At 36.4% G+C, this 17,240-nt stretch overlaps 1 protein-coding gene across 24 annotated transcripts in view; it reads right to left on the reverse strand.

Annotated features, from left to right (window-relative positions):
- Window positions 1-2,935: 2,935 nt before the first annotated feature.
- Window positions 2,936-17,240, reverse strand: part of ELAVL2 (ELAV like RNA binding protein 2) — a 168,521-nt gene continuing 154,216 nt past the window's right edge. For 17 of the 24 annotated variants that reach the window (XM_072841548.1, XM_072841562.1, XM_072841553.1 and 14 more), the window contains 3 exons: window positions 13,974-14,199; window positions 6,310-6,348; window positions 2,936-5,717 (listed from right to left, as the gene is read on the reverse strand). In XM_072841548.1, coding sequence (XP_072697649.1) covers window positions 5,387-5,717; window positions 6,310-6,348; window positions 13,974-14,199 — 596 coding nt within the window. In that variant the 3' untranslated portion in view covers window positions 2,936-5,386. The remainder of the gene's footprint in view (window positions 5,718-6,309; window positions 6,349-13,973; window positions 14,200-17,240) is intronic. The other 7 variants (XM_072841557.1, XM_072841552.1, XM_072841545.1 and 4 more) reach the window with 3 other exon arrangements.

A 17,240-nucleotide genomic window follows, 5' to 3' on the forward strand; every position in this document is an offset into this window, starting at 1 on the left:
TGAATTTGAGACCCTAAGATTGTGACATATCTTAATTCAAAGTAGAATAACGCCAGTTGGTGTACTTTTAATATTCAGGGTATTTTACCATATTAGTGCTTTGTAAATTGTTGCCCCTATATTATACTCACAGAGGACAAAAACATTTAGGCAAATTCTTCCATTAACCCAACTACTCAAACAGTGTATTACTGTATATAATTACTTTTATTTTGCTTCAGAAAGGATATGGACAACTTAATGCATGAGATCACTTTGAGATTCACTAAATGATACTAATGTCAAATTAAAAATTACACAAATGAGGGACACCTGGATGGTTCAGTGGTGGAATATCTGCCTTTGGCTCACATCGGGATCCTGACTTTCCCCGGAATTGAGTCCTGCATCAGGCGCCCTGCAGGGAGCCTGCATCTCCCTCTGCCTATGTCTCTGCCTCTCTGTGACTCTCATGAATAAATAAATAAATAAATAAAATCTTTTTAAAAAATTTACACAAATGAGCTAATAATCAAATCTAAGAAAGGAAAAATGGAATCCATAAAAAGGGGAAAGCAGGTTCACTTTCACAAATTGTAACTGGGCTTATAAAAACCACAGCAAGTTAATTTGAAACCTGCTCTGGGCTCTCATAGCACTTACGATATTGCAGTCCTGGCCTTGTGGCTTATCTGTCCTCCCTTCTAGGTTACAGCTTCCAAGAAGGTAAGAGCCACATCTTGCTAATTTTTATAGACTGGGAGCACAACACACAATACACAGATAACCAAAACCTATACTGAACAACCAAAATAACTTATTTCTATAAAACAGAATTCTGGAGAGGTTAATTTCAATAACCCTACATCAACAGGCTGCCTGTATTAATGGTATAGATGTTTTAGCCCTTCCAACTTAAAGGAAATTGAGCCTCCTTCTGGGAATTTTCAGAGAAAGAATACAAAGAATAGTAGAGAAAAATGAACCATTCACTGCAACGACTAAAACTATAAATGCTCTTCAAACAATAATCATGATTTTAGCAATACTTCAGTTTTCTTCTCTTTGAGGTTCCAATATGGTAACAGATACAAAGGCTCAAAACCAATGCCTCTTAAAAATATCTCCTTATAAAAAATGTATGCTTATTGTTCTGGAAATGTATTAAAATTTCAACACACTTATTGTTAAAACACATGCATTTTCTTATTTCCAGGTAACCCTCTGAGTAGGATGTTATAAGCTAGGTTTTTTATCTTCTTATAAAGTAATAAGGGTAGGACACTTAAGTCTTTTTTTTTTTTTAAATTTAAACAGAAAGGCTAAACTGCTAACACTTTTACTCAAATCAAACTAAAATAATGTAAAATGATGGTAAGATTAAAAAATTTACATTGGCAACCCTAACACTGAATTGCAATACTCTAGATGATTTGCAAGTTAAGGGGAGATAGGATTCTAAGGAAAAATAAAAACATCTCTCCTCAAGTATACCAATAGTCTCATCAACCTCCTTTCCTGAGAATTTTTCCACTATCTATTCAGATATAAAAGAACAGCTGACATGCAAACCAGTCAAAATATGGATAAGCATGCAAGAGGAGAGGAGAGAGGTGAGGAGAGGATGTTCCAATTTCACAAAATTAGAGTATTAAATTCAAATAATAAAGAAGGGGGTATGGAGATTTGAGATTAATTGCATGTTAGAAGAAAAGGAATTGTCTTGTCACTCAGCTACACTCTTGACTGCTAAGTTGTGAATTCAGGACAATTGCTTTTAGAATGGCTTTTTACAAGAAAGAAGGAAAGAAAGAAAGGAAGGAAAGGAAGGAAAGGAAGGAAAGGAAGGAAAGGAAGGAAAGGAAGGAAAGGAAGGAAAGGAAGGAAAGGAAGGAAAGGAAGGAAAGGAAGGAAAGGAAGGAAAGGAAGGAAGGAAGGAAGGAAGGAAGGAAGGAAGGAAGGAAGGAAGGAAGGAAGGAAGGAAAGGAAGGAAAAGGAAAGGAAAGGAAAGGAAAGGAAAAGGAAAGGAAGAAAGAAAAGAAGAAGAAAAGAAAAGAAAAGAAAAGAAAAGAAAAGAAAAGAAAAGAAAAGGAAAGAAAAGAAAAGAAAAGAAAAGAAAAGAAAAGAAAAGAAAAGAAAAGAAAAGAAAAGAAAAGAAAAGAGAAAAGAAAGAAAAGAAAGAAAGAAAGACACACCTGACAGATACAATCAAATTTTAAAAAGCCATTTACGTGGTACTTTGTTAAGGGGGGAAAAGGGAAATAAAAAGGAAATGAAGTATTTCATTCTTATATCAAATTTTCTTCAGTTTGCATAAAAGATCAGCAAGAAGCATTTTTTTTTCCTCCACAGAAGTGGTAGGTGTGTGTAATGAGAACCAAACATGTATGTGCAACACAGGGTGGGTGTGGACATGTGCTACCCACATCAGCCTTAACCTAATGAAAATGGAGTTTCTGATTTCAGAGAAGAGTCTCTTGACAATCTGGCACTAAATCTCACAGACCAGCAGTTAATCCAATGGGTGAATTAAACTTTGCTGGCAGAAGCAGAGTAAGATCTCTTCCTTCCATTTGGCTTTTCTTTAGCTCAAGTGAATTGTGAGGACAATTCCCATTTGTTTAAAAAAAAAAAAAAAAAAAAGAATTGATGATTATTAAATCAGCACAACAGAATGTCGTCAGCATCCAATGACCCAAACTTTATAACTAGCAGATGAATGCATGTATTCCCATAAAAATTACTCATTCAGTAATATTTGAAAGCTATCAGATGTGTCATTCAAAAAAATTTTTTTGCACATTCTACTTCAATTAATATGCAGTTGGAATTCTTACTGTAGATAACACTGCCTTCAACTGAAGCTCTGAGAGAACCCCTTAGCTCAAGAGGGTAAGTTCGTGAGCCTGAGCCCAGGAGCCCCCAAAATGCGTATAAAGACCTACTCACCACACTGTTCTTTCCCTTCAACTTTGTTTATTGATGTACTGAACATGAAAAAGTACAAAGAATCCAAACACAAAAGAAAACATGTACAGCCTCTTAAATACTCAACAGAATATATTTTCTATTCCAACAGATGTGAATTAAGTCATACTGTACAACTTCAAATAAATACCAGCCTTACATTTTATTAAGTGCTCTGATAAACACTGTAAAGTGAAGCACAATTTGCATGCCCTCTCATCAATGCCTTGGTTTGCTACAGTAGTATAGGAAAGAAGCATGTAGCTGCTGTTTTCCCATGAGGGAAACCTTATTTTTTTTTTTAAGTATATACATGTATTTTGTTTTTTAGTTTTTTTTTTTTTTTTAACGCAGAAGGTTAACTCTGACAATCTAAATGCACCTAAGGATATGAGAAAGTGCTAAGCCAATTGATTTCTGAATAGCATTGAGTGGGTCAGCATGGAAACTCGCTTATTCACTTTAGCACGCGCCTCACAGTATATGTACTGTACTATACTGAAAAATTTTATAACTACAGTTTTAAATAATAAAAAATAAAACTCAACGCAACCGCAAAGATAATGTACAACTATGTTATGCATAGCACATTGCCTGTTCTAAGGGGAAGCATGTGAGCATCTCAGTTTATACAAAAAGCAGGACGTAACTATATAGTTCTCAGTGCATCCTGATGAAGGCATTTTTGCCTTCAGCTTTTTTGAAAATTTATTATAAGCTAGATGCTAATCAGAAAATATTTTGTATTTTTTAAAATTTCTTTCATACATGGTAAAGACTTATTTTATTATTTCCCCAAATAGTGGTTTAAGCATCATACAAAGTTAAATTTCAGTAGCATACAGATATTTATGATTTTTGTATGAAAAATGTAAGGAAATTTGTTCAAAACCTATGGTTATACTCATTTTTTTTTTACCACAAACATATTTATAAACGAAAATGTAGCATCACCATAAACAGCTGAAGCTAGACTATCTACAGACAAAATTAGCAACAAATCTGATGCACTGTAAATTCAAGTCCTCAGGACAACAAAAGTGAGTAAGCAAGACCTCAAGTAACAATGTTAATGCCATTTACAAAGGAAAAAACTGATACAAAAACATTCAAAACCTGAACATCACTTGGCATGTAAGGGAAAAAAAAAAATCAAATTAGCTGAAAGGTTCATAAACACAAGGTCTTATTTACATTACACAAAGCTCAGGTGTTAGCCTTGAACGTAACTTTCAAAATACCTTCAAATATATCCAACTCAGATCACTTTTGCCGATTTGCTGCAGTACAAATCATGTGCAACATCTTTTTTCCTTAAGACAAAACAATTCTTCAAACAATACTGCAAGTACATCACTAAACACCATGAGCTCTATCTGAAGGGATTTCTTTAGGAAGAACAGATTTTTTTTTCCCCCATCTCTTGGTAATTTAAATTTCTTGCCTGCTCTTATATATCTTTTGTAAATTTTTTTTGTTTCAAAATCACAAATCAATGTGAGCCACCTATCACATAATAACCAGGATGATCAGACGCTCCACTGGTGATTACAAAAACGAAACCAGCAGTGTTTCCCCCATTGATTCTACTCCTTTCATACAAAGATCTCAAAAGTAGTATTTTCTACATCATAAATCTTTCTAAATTTTCCAACCGCTGCAAATTTCCTGGTAAATTTTAAAAGCTCACTAGGTGTCATATGAAGAGATTTCTCAAAGTATTCAAGTCAAAATATTTGTTCCAGGACCAGTAAAAAGTTTCTCCAAATTTTCTTTTTTATAAAAATAGATGCTTTTTTTAAACCCACATCAAAGAGGCTCTTATCTCTTTGGCAAGGTACTGCTTTACGAAAAGTTCTCCAGTATTCTTACAATAAGCGTTTATAATGTAGCCCCCCCCTTCCCCAACCCAAATCATAATTACAAAATAAATACTGTTTTTAACTTCATAAATAAAAATGTAAACTTCAAAATACTTTTCTTAGACATAACAGCAATGCTTTAAATGTAAACCAAACACAAAGCTAATCAGAAAAAGAAATAAAAGGGGGAAAAAAAGACACAACCAACTGAAGAATTACAACACAAAGCCTCAATATTTACTCACAGGTTCAAGGCAGTTATGTAAAAAGAAAAGAAATGTCTTCCCTTAGCTGAAACACTTTAAAAGGTCCACCTTCTTCAAAGAAGGCAATAGAATGCAATGTGACAGGTAAAAACCCTGTACCTCTTGTCCATATTCAAACATAAAAGATATTTAAGAAGTTTTAATTCAAATACTAGCAATAAAAAATCTCACATATTTCTTAGGATGCTAAGTAGTCGTTTTATCCCCATCTCAACACTGACTTACAAAGACATTTACTAATGTATAAAGTTTCTCTTAACTTGCCTTTGTTGTATAGTTTTCATATATAAATGGACTGAGGACAAGAGCTCATTAGGCTTTGTGCGTTTTGTTTGTCTTAAAGGAGACCTGCAGTACTCTGTCTCCCAGACGGTATCCATTGAGGCTAGCTATCGCCATGGCGGCCTCATCATAGTTTGTCATAGTCACAAATCCAAAACCTTTGCATTTATTGGTGTTAAAGTCACGGATGACCTTCACGTTGGTGACAGCTCCAAAAGGCCCAAACATTTGCCACAGGATACTCTCATCTGCGTCAGGAGCCAGGTTGTACACAAAAATACACCACCCTGTTCCTGGGTGCCCAGGGATATTAATTCCAGCCAAACTGGTCATTCCATCAATGGTCATTGGAGAAAACCTACTAAACAAAATAGGAAACACACATGCACGCACACACATATGCACACACACACAAACACACACAAATAGAAACAGAGGTTGGTTACAGTAATGGACTATTTCTTTTCCCCTCCCATCCCAAGAGTTTCAGTAACCCCCTCCCCTCCAACAGATACATACAACTATCTGATGTTTCAACCAAGGTCTGTGTGTGGCTTGCAGTGACATGCTATATTGACAAGGTATTAATAAATTATGAAATGGACATTATATGCTGTATTGAATAATATGACCCACAATAGCAAAGAAATATATTTAGAATATATTTACAAGTGGCTTCGTGAATTAATAAGCAGGATTAGGGGGAGGGTACCAACACATACATACACATGCTATAACGTCGCAATGCAATATAAAACAAATGGGGTTTTTTAAGACCAGGTGGCATCCAGTGGTATAAAAACACTTGAGTCAACCGTGCTTCAAAATGCAGCTTTTCATTAAGTTATACATGCAAAAGAAAACTGAACAAACTTATGAAGGGTGTCACTCCCCAAATCAAAGAAACTAATCAATTATGGGAAGGGATGAGTATCATGAACCTCTATCATTACCTCTTTACTCCATAAGCCATATTGAGCAGATTGTCCAACCTGCAAAACATACATTTAGCAAACTTCAGTTTTTAATTTTCCCCTTGATGTTCAAGAAAGCTGGATTTGTTACTGCCATCTTCCAAGGGGATATTTGTATGTTAATTCTATGTGAAATCTCAAAAGACCCATATATGGGTCTTTTCATATTCCTGAGAGAATGAGTACCCATTGCCATTAAGACGTTCTTCTGATGGATAGTTTATGGTTACAGCGATCAGTGACATACAGGGGAAATTTAGGTGGTTGTTTGAGGAAACCACTCAGAGAGGAAATGTGGAGGCTATGGAACAGTTTTTCTTTGGGTTCTCACCTATTGCTAGGTAAATTCTAGGTGCTCCACATGCACCTTCATGTACTTTATAGTACTGTGAAAGAAAGAAAAGAAAGAAAAAACAGAAAACAAAGAAAGAAAAAAGAAAAAGAAAACCAGATTCAAATGGAGTCACCTGTGCTGAGCCCCATGTCAGCAAACCAAGACTTAGTATCTAATCTAATAGGAGGTTCAAGAATTCAAACTTTAACCAATCTAGAATTACCTGGTCAGCCCTAGCAACGTACTCTGCCTGTAGAGACCCCTAACTCTTCCCCCAAAGGAAGGTGACCTTGCCTGAAAATCCACTCTTTGTTAGAAATGGCCCTTTTCCTGCTCCCTTCTGCCCATAAAAGCCTTCCATTTTGTACACAGCTTTTTGGAGCTCCATTCTATTTCTTAGGTGAAATGCTGCCTGATTCATGAATTGTAGAATAAAGCCAACTTGATGTTCAAATTTATTCAGCTGAATTTTGCTTTTTAACCATTAAGTTTTATAATTCCATTGACTGCTGATAACTCCAAGGCACACAGATTAAGTGACTTGCCAAAGACCAGAGGGCTCATAAAAGTGGTGACACCAATATTCCATAAATTACCCTTCAACCTCTCAATTCTGAAGGACTTTCATTTCTTACAAAATGATGTATTATAGTCATGGAAAGAACCTTACAGATAGTATCAACTCAATCTGCCATTTCTCCATGTTCAACTAAGGTCCAGAGAAAGACAAAAGACTCCTTGCTTCTGCAAGCAACAGGGCAAAGAGTTCAGAGCAACAGGGCAAAGAGTTCAGACCCTGAGACTGGTACTTATTCTGACTATACTACAGGAAGTGTAGCTCTGCTCAAGGTGGAAGAAGCCACGTAGAAACAAACCAACCAACTTGAGCTTCTCTTAAAATTTCTAAAACAAAGGGCTGGGGTGGGTAGGTACCCTTTAAAACTCTCCATTCTTTTCCCATTTCAAAAGTTAAGTTGATTTTATAATACTTGATTCTTCTTGCTTTGTCAGTTTCAAAAGAGAGGATTCTGACGTTCCAAATTTCCATAATGTATACCAATTAATTACATGTGTTTAGAAGAAGTAAATACCTTAATTCACTGTAGACAAAACCACCCTCAACTGCCACAATGTTCAACACTCTCCAAGTGAGACCCTGAGGCAGGGGGAACAATTTTTTTTCTTTCAACACCTATGAAAGGTAAGCCTGAAACATGTTTCAATGTTATTGTCTAACTTGTGGCCTCAAGTAAGGCTAGGGCACACATGAGAAAGCAATTGCTTCTAGTTTTATAAAAGCCAAAAAAACATCTCTTTCTGGTCTTTTAGAATTGGAAAAAGAATCTTCACACATTCCTATTCCCAATCACCTCTGGGCATTCTGTGTTTTGTAAAAATGGAAAGAAATAACTGAGCTGATGTAATGCAAAGTGTAAAGAAACAGAGCAAATCACAATGACAAAGGATCCTCATCTGTATGTGTCTTTCTTGTCCCAAACCCTCTCAGGAACAGGGACATGTTCATTCCCCATTATGCCACTAAGCATAAAGCACAGGCCTAGATCACTGCAGGTTCATAATAACTGTTGACAAAGCAATAAGGTTACAAATACTATCCTTAACTATTTAGTCCAGAATGAAAATTACCAGGAGGGCTGGTTGGGGAGCCTGTTCGCACATGCAAGGAGAAAGCATGTGGGTGGAAAAAGTACACAGGTAGGAGAGCTTTGTTTTCTGCAGAGGCATTAAGTCAAAGATGTCATGCCTTTCTACTCCAAAAGAAAGGCCACAGACATCAGAAATAAAAATGCATACAACTTAATATCACCAACCTTACAGTAATCTGATACAGATAATATCCTACAATTACTGGAAGGATCAATAGAGAATGCATATGACACCTGTAGAAAAGAATGGCCAATTAAAGTCTCCTTCCAAAGTGCTGAAGGGCTCAGATGCAAGATATCTTATCAATTCATTCAAAATAGTTACACCATCTCTGCCCAGGTAGGGACTGTCACACTCTGCCACCATCAGCTTAGTATACCAACCAGAAGTCCAGAGATGGAATCTCCTAAGCAAGTTTTCAGTATTTTCAAGACAGGATGGAAACCAAAACTACCCCAGAAGTGAATTACATGTGTTAGGGAGAGACATTTCATTCACCATTCTACATCCAAAGATTCTCCAGGCAGGGGCCTACGACTTTTATACTAGGATCTCTGAGGACCCACTCAGTGGGTCTCGTATTTGCCCCACCTATGAAATCCTACCATAACACTGTGATCCTGACCACTGATTTCTTTACTCAGTACCCATTTTCAGAAAAAATTCAGTCTTTTGGAACTTAAGCCAAGTTATCTGTCTAAACTTCCCATCTGCCACCACCATCTCCTTCCTCTCTCCCACATCACCCCCATCCCATTATCAAGGAGAGCAAGGAGGAGCATGGGACCTAAGAAACAGAATGAGACAGTGCTAAAGACTCCAGCCTGCATGCAGTTGGGCCTAGCAGTTTTCCTTGCTCTCTTGGTGCCACACATTCATGTTTCTCATGGGAGCTAGAAAAAAAGCAGTGGGTGCTCCATGTAGACACTATGTACCTCAAATCTTGTAGCAGTTGGAAAACTATAAACTAAGCATCTTATCTTGTAGTTGCCTAGCTTACAATATATGCTCAGACATAGGACCACTATTACTCTCCAGAATTAAACATTTTTGCATTTCTGCTGGGTGTGTCCAGAGCTCAAGGACAGTCATCTTTTTATATGTGATCATTTAAAAAATAGAAAGCCAGTATTTAATGGAGACCAAGTTAGCAGTCTCCAGAATGATCCAGGGAGGTGTGAATGATCATGTACTACAGTATGGCAAGAAAATATTAAAGAGTCCATTAAAAAGATACTTTTAACTTTAAAAATATTCTTTATTCAAATGTAATGGATGCACTGCCCCCTGTATTCTCACTATCACTTATTCTCCTGAGGAAGACTGGGAAGTCCTTAAAGGGACAGTGACACTCTTCCCCTGTTTTGTAGCTTGGATATAATCCACTTTACAAATGACACATTAAATGGATTTGGAGGATTAGATAGGGAAACCTAGCTGTAATTAAAATAACCCTCAAAGAAGAAATAGCTTCACTAAGATTTTTATAAAAATCATCATCATCACAGTCAGGATGACACCAGTAAGAGAAGCCCAAATAAACAAAAATGGGGAGAGCTAATTATTTCTCCTCTCCCTAGTAAAGTACACTATGAGGTTAGATACAAAATAATCCAACTTGAAGTTCAAAATTATCAAGGTAATTCTATGAATCTTGCTTTAAAGATATAGGATTTATTAAGATACAGGATAAATGAAATGTAAAGCTAGTCAACATGATAATAAAAGCAAGGCATTTAATATATTTCTTTCATCTTTACCTGTATTTTCTATGTTTGATTAGCATTTATGAGATAATGAATAGCACAAGCCCATGTTCACATAATTTATGAAAAAATATATACTGAAGATACATGTACAAACATTTTTCTGTCAACAGGAATACAACTCAGACTAGGCAATATTTTGAACCGAACCATGTATTAGAGCATTCCCATTCCAAAGTTAGAGGTCTACAAAAAGATAACACCTTAGTTTCCAAGAAATTTAGCTGACAGACTGTAGGGAGGCCCACACACAAGTAGAAGGGGAAATGTGAAGTCAATTAAAGTCAGATAAAAATATAAAGAGAGATCACTAATAATAGGTAAGAAAGTGAAACTCTGAACTCTACAAATAATGGTTCTCAAAACTTCTCCAAAGTACTGGCCAAGATGTGCTCTGAAGTTAAACCGCAAGATCATCAACTTATCCCTTATTCCATTAGATGGTGTCATCTATTCTCTAAGAGAAAAAAAAAATTATTCAAGAGGACACCAGCTTCTCCCAAAAGGAAATTATCATAGTGCAACCAGCACATGCCTTCAACACAATGTAAGAATGGATTTAAAAGGCTCCTTTAAAAATGCATAAAAGCTTATAGAAGCAGGCACACAGGCAACATTAGACTAGATCACACTCAATAAAATTAAAGCTGCTCCATAAGAAGAGAGATGAAAAATTTGGCTGAAAGCTTAATTCTGACACCATGTCCCAAAAATGTACTTAAAGGGCTTGAATTATACTATCCATCCAAATAAGGATGGTTTTATTTTGAAAACTGTAGTCAATTAAGTGAGTATATTAGATCAGCAGTGCTCATGTTAAAATAATTATATGCACGGATTGAGAGTCATAAATTTCATGAGCCTACTTTTAAACTTTACCCTTATGCATGGGTTTTACTTTTTTTTTTAACCTTAAAAGATCGAGTACATTTCATGAATATTAAAAATATCCTTGGCTATTATTATATTTATAACTTGTAATCTCTAATCTCTTTCAACTCTCAAGGTACTATGACAACATAAAAAACACAGTGAGAAATGTTCTAAGTGTCTGCTGGAAGGTGACAAATTGAAGGCTAAGAGCATTTGGACACAGATGTTAGGGACAAAATATTTCTGTAATGATCTAGACTTGAATGAGAGAAGAGCAAAATACCAACAAAACAAGCAAGTCCTTAATTCAACAGTATAAAGAGAAAGGAGATTCAACCTTTCAACAGAAGGAAGGAGGGGAAAAATGAAGGTAAATGACAATCAAGTTTCTAAAATATTAAAGAAAAGGAACCAAACATATATCAGGTTAAACCTGAACTCTGGGAATAAAGGCTCCCAATTTCTTCTAACACTCAGTCTAGACCAAGCACTTTCACTGGGCTCAAAAACTAGTTCATTACTTATTATCTACACAGAGATTATGGAAGGAAGGAACAGAGGGCAGTAGATACAAGAGTCAGGAATCTGAAAGAACAATAAAAATCTTCCCCATTTTCTGAAACCAAGTTTCCCTTACAAAAGACAATTCTTATTCCCCTGTTTTCAGAATTTCTTTTTCTAAGAGTCAAGGAAAGAAGACTTTCAAGTTAATAGCATATGGAACAAAAAGATAAAAGCAAAGGATGGGTGGAAAGGTATTTAGAAATGATATTAAATTTGACCATCAGAACATTCTGGAAAGCTTTCCAAACCACAAGTTTGAAGCACGGAGAATGTACGGAGTGGGCTGGGTGGGGCTGTGTGCAAACACAGCAGTTTCCAGTCTTGTCTTTGAGTCTCCTGAATGCCTCACCATTGCAATGATCAGGTATTCTCCTGCAGATCCTGTAACCTTAGACCTGTGGTCCCATATCTCACTCATCATTCAGGCCAGATTCTCCAAACAAAGTTTAACTTAATGACTACCATAAGATGAAACCAGAGTTTACACCAGAAAACACTAGAACTAATGAACAATTTAAAATGACCACAGCTTTCAATTAACATGAAAAATTTTTATTTTCACAGGGTTGAAATCAACCAATGTCTCAAAGAACCTTCTTCCATGTAAACACAAAACTCTTTTCTAGATTCCAAAGAGCTCTAAAGTTAACTGGATAGGCTGTCCAGGAAACAACTCTAAAATTCCCTCAAGTTTGTGCAAAATTTGCAGAAAATATTATTCACTTTAAGATGTCACACTGGAAACCAATAGGCAGAGCCTAAAATAAACAGTTTTATGAGATTTCTTTCTCCACAAGCTGCTCCAATCCATCTCTCCCTGCAGTCATGGCTACCATCTACCGTGGTCAAAGGCAGCAGTGTTACCTGACAATGCTTTAAAAAAAAAAGAAAAAAAAAAAAAAAAAAAAGGCAAAGTTTAAAGCAGAGCGTGAACACAGGCTCAATCAACTGGGTAACCCAGTTATCCAGTTTCAAATGGATCCTTTTGACAGTATCACCTCTTCTCCCAAGGCAAAAGCTATCCTAAGTAGGAACAGAACATAGTGTTTATGGCGAATTTCTTTCTCACACCTCAGGTGACACAATTTTTTTTTTAAAGCAGGTATCTGACCGATTTAGCACTCTAAATATCCCAATGAAAAAAAATGCATGTGATTCAAGCTCAAAAAACGTAACTGCTCATTAAGCTACATTTCTGATCCTATTTTTGGTAATTAACTATTCTACCCCTGCAAGGAAAGAAAGAAAACTGATATGCACTTGGGATTTAAAAAAAATAAAAAATAAAAAATAAAAAAAAAAAAGCATGGGGTTAGATGGATGGAATTATGGCTGCAGTATACCATATGGCCAAAAAGGATATTAAAAAATGTTCTGGAAAAACAACCTGGGTAGCTTTGCTTATGAAACCGAAGTTCTTTGTGCCGTGTTTAATGTCTTAAAGTCACTGTTCTCACATGCAGATTAGAGAGGTTTTTAAAACGACAGTTGATTTGATTGTTACCCCACGTCTAAAATAAAACTTGAAAAATTGAAATATTTATGCTGTCTACAAGATAGAATGTCTTCTTTGGACTAAAGATGCATAGTCATTCTATGGACTATACAGGGGTCTGAACACTACCACCCACAGGCCAAATCCACACTGCCATCTGTTTCTGTATAGCCTAGGATTGAAGGATGACTTTTACATTTTTAAGAGTTGTTTAAAAAAAAAAGATATATAAGCAACAGAGACCATGACCCCTGAAGCCTAAAAGATTTACTATCTGGCCTTTTATAGAGGAGGTTGGCCAGTGAACCCTTAAACAACAAGATATAAAAATTTTAAAAGGGGAGAGGAATCCATTTGTAGAAACTTAATGTTTTCACATAGGTTATATATTCTTGGTGGTGTACATATTATAAAACAAAGTAACTAAAAGTGCTTGACCTAAAAGCTGAAATACAAGAAGAAAATCTTACCAAGAAAAAAACTAGAAAGGGGAAATGAGAAGCACTGGAAACAGAAAGAACCCAGCAATCTGTCGGTCAGGGTTTTTCAACCTTGCAGAACTATTGTTTGAAGCTAGATGATTTGCTGTTGTTGGGGACTATACTGTACACTGTAGGATGTTTAGAAGCATTCTTGACCTCTAACCACCAGATGCCAGTAGCAAACCCCACCCAAGTTTGCCCACATAAATGTCTCCAGATGCTGCCAAATGTCCCAAGGAGCAAAATTACTCCCCAGCTGAGAACAATTGCTATAGCTTATTGTCCTTTTTTGTTACCACCTTCCATATTAGCAAAAGACACTACACCTCAAATAGGTTTTCTTTGTGGCCATAAGAAAAAGAAAACAACAGTAAGAGCAAACCAGAATCCTGTCAATAAAAGTACTGCATAGTGAACCTCAGATTCTTAGTAGCTGGGTGCAAGAACCAGACCAGACTTACCTAAAACGCTGTGCCTGCTGAGCTAGTGGTCCTGGATACCTTCTGTTTGGAGACTGGTACAGCTGGGAAAGGATGGCCTGATTGGTTTTTTGGCTTGGATTATTAGCAAACTTTACAGTGATTGGCTCTGTGGCACCAGGAGGTTTCTGGCCATTTAGGCCTTTGATAGCTTCTTCTGCCTCAATCCGCTTGTCAAATCGAATAAACCCTACACCCCTTGATATGCCTATTGGTAGATGTGGGTAAGGATTCGGGAAAGAGGGAGTGGAAGGAGAGGGAGGGAGAGAAGAAAAGGATAAATTAATTTTTCCTTCTCAAAAACATGTTTTCACCCACATATAACATCTGCCACAAATCAGAGGAGGAAAGTCTTACCTTACCTTAGTAGCAATTCAGTCTAGATCACAATTTTATATATTTTTCGATGCATAAAGTCATCTATACAATCTGAATATCCATTATTACATGCCTACCAACAAGCCAAGACAAACAGCACTCAGGATGTCCACATTCTCCATACCTGCCATCTTTGCGCTCTCTCATATACAACCTTGCCTTTAATAATGTCAACAACAGCATGCCTGAGTTCTAGTTCTCAAATTATGCTATCAGATAAGCAGCTCACAAATGAAGGGCACAGCAGATTCCTTTCTTATAAGGAGAAGAGAACAAGGCATTTGGATAAAAAATGCTAAAAAGCTGTGCTAAAAATACATCACAGTGGTTGAAAGAGATTTCAGCTAAATTTTTAAATAATAAAGTTCTACTTAACAATATTACATAGGATACTGGCCCTCTAAGAAAAATGTCTGAAGAGGCTTCTCTGATTCCCTGAAACTCTCCCACTGCTTTTAACTAGCCATACTTTATGAGAGAAGCAATATTATAAGGCGAAAAGGGGATCAAAGAGGACCTATATTTTTAAAACAAAGAAAATAGAAATAAAGCCTCAAAGCTTTCTAGCTCTAGCAGTGTTACTCCTATGGAAATGCCATCTTCTGTCTCATGCTCTCCCCACTCTGAGACACAAAAAAGGAAAGCAGAGGGATGGCCAAATACCTGCCCAGCTAAAAACCCCATCCATTTTATTTAATTAGCTTAAATGGGCTGGTTGAGGTAGCCATGGCTGGCCATCCAGAGAAACAATTGTAGAGAAACACTTTCTTGGCAAGCAAATTGGTACTAGCCATACCAGCTTGGGACTAGTAGCTAGAAAAGTCTAGATGATTCAGAGTATGTCAATGAAGAACAGAGTAAGAGGTTATTGAGAGAGATAGGCTGAGAAAATGTACTTAGACCATCAGGACTTATAGGAACTTTAAAAAGGAATGAAGTTCTACTTGCTTTGTAATTAACACTGTGTAAGTTCAATAGCTTAGAATGTTATTTTAAGGTGGAGAGGCATTCTTCCATATACATTTATCTCAGGCCTTTCCTATTTAAGTTGTATCAGTGGTACATTATTACCACCTGATGGCTGAATAACAAAATTGCAGGATTTTCCATTTCAGGTAAAGTGAATAATTTCACCCTGAAAATTTTAAGTATAAAGAAAAAATAATATGGTGAAATGAAAGTAAATATATCCTTTTAATTATTCACTAACATGAAGAATTAATAACCACTAGAACTTAACTATTCCACGGGGAAAGCATTTGATTAACAGACTGAGTCACTTAAACCTGAGTACCTACAGGTACTCTAATCTGAGTATGAATAAAAATAACCCAAAGCAGGGCACCTGGGTGGCTTAGTCAGTTAAGTGTCCAACTGTTAGTTTCGGCTTAGGTCATATCTCATGAGATCAAGCACTCAGTGGGGAGTCTGCTTGAGATTCTCTCCCTATGCCCCTCCACTCACTTGTATGCTTGTACTCTTGCATGCCTGCGTGAGTGCTCGCTCTTTCTCTCTATGAAATAAATCAATCTTAAAAAAAAAAAAAAAAATGAATAACCCAATGGCTTGGTGCAACACCCACCTTCAGAGTTAAAAAGATAGGCTTTCTATACTAGAGGTGAAATCTACTTCTCCATCCACCAAGTTCTCACTAAGAATGACGAATTAAGAGGCACCTGGGTGGCTAAGTCCATTAAGCAGTTAAGCATTTGCCTTCAGCTCAGACCATGATCCCAGGGTCCTGAGATCGAGCCCCACATTAGGCTCCCTGCTAAGTGGGGAGTCTGCTTCTCCCTCTCCCTCTGCTACTCCTACTTGTACTCTTACTCACGCTCTCTCTCAAATTTAAATGATGAATTAAAAAGCATGAATGATATGAACCCAAAAAACGGCATTTCTGTTGCTTTAAGCAAATTTATCTGGATTGCTAAACCTGATTTCTTCTATTTAACTGATCTTCAGTCTGTGTGATAGAGTGACAGAATGTACAAGGAAAATTATAAATGCAGCTATGACGAAAAGACCATATTTTTACATTCCTTCCATAGACTACATTTTCTTCATACAACAAAACCTATAGCCATTTGCCCAAGCATGTATATGAAGGTAGATATCTCTCTACCCAGAACTCTAACAGTGATGCCTCTTATGCAGTGAAGCCAATTAACAGCACTGAGGAGAACACGGGATGCTTCTGTTCAAACTGAGATCAACTAAACTGATTTTCACCTGAAAACTTAAAAACTTGGCCTGATTTTAATCTGTAATCTACTGCTTAAAAAAAAAAAAAAAAGATTAGAGCAGAAATAAATGATACTGAAACCCAAAAAACAAAAAACAAGAGAACAGATCAATGAAACCAGGAGCTGCTTCTTTGAAAAGATCAACAAAATTGATAAACCTCTAGCCAGATACACCAACACAAAAGAGAGGACTCAAAATCAGAAATGAAAGAGGAGAAATAATGGTCACCCACAGAAATACCAAGGATTGTAAGACATTATCCACTGCTTCCTTTAGAAAGGAAATAGACACTATAATATATGATACATCTCCTCCGGTGGTATCAGAAGAGAGAGAAAAAGGAAAAAAAAACAGGGAAATTGAGAGGAAAGGAAACACACAAAAAAATTAAAGGAAAACCTATGTTTTCCCCAGAACGCACTAAATCTTAATGTGACTGCTTGAGTACATGGCATTATGGTTGACTTTCCCCTCCTTACCATGTTTCTCTGTTTTCAGTATGTTTTTAAAAAGAATAGCATTGTTTTCATAACAGAAAATTACAATTTGTTCTTAAAATCCATAATCAAACCTGTACTGCTAGCTTTTTAGCTTTTCTTTAAAAGCTTTGGTAGGAAAAAAAAAAAA

This window comes from Canis lupus, chromosome 10 (genome assembly GCF_048164855.1).
Source record: "Canis lupus baileyi chromosome 10, mCanLup2.hap1, whole genome shotgun sequence".
Lineage (NCBI taxonomy): Eukaryota > Metazoa > Chordata > Mammalia > Carnivora > Canidae > Canis > Canis lupus.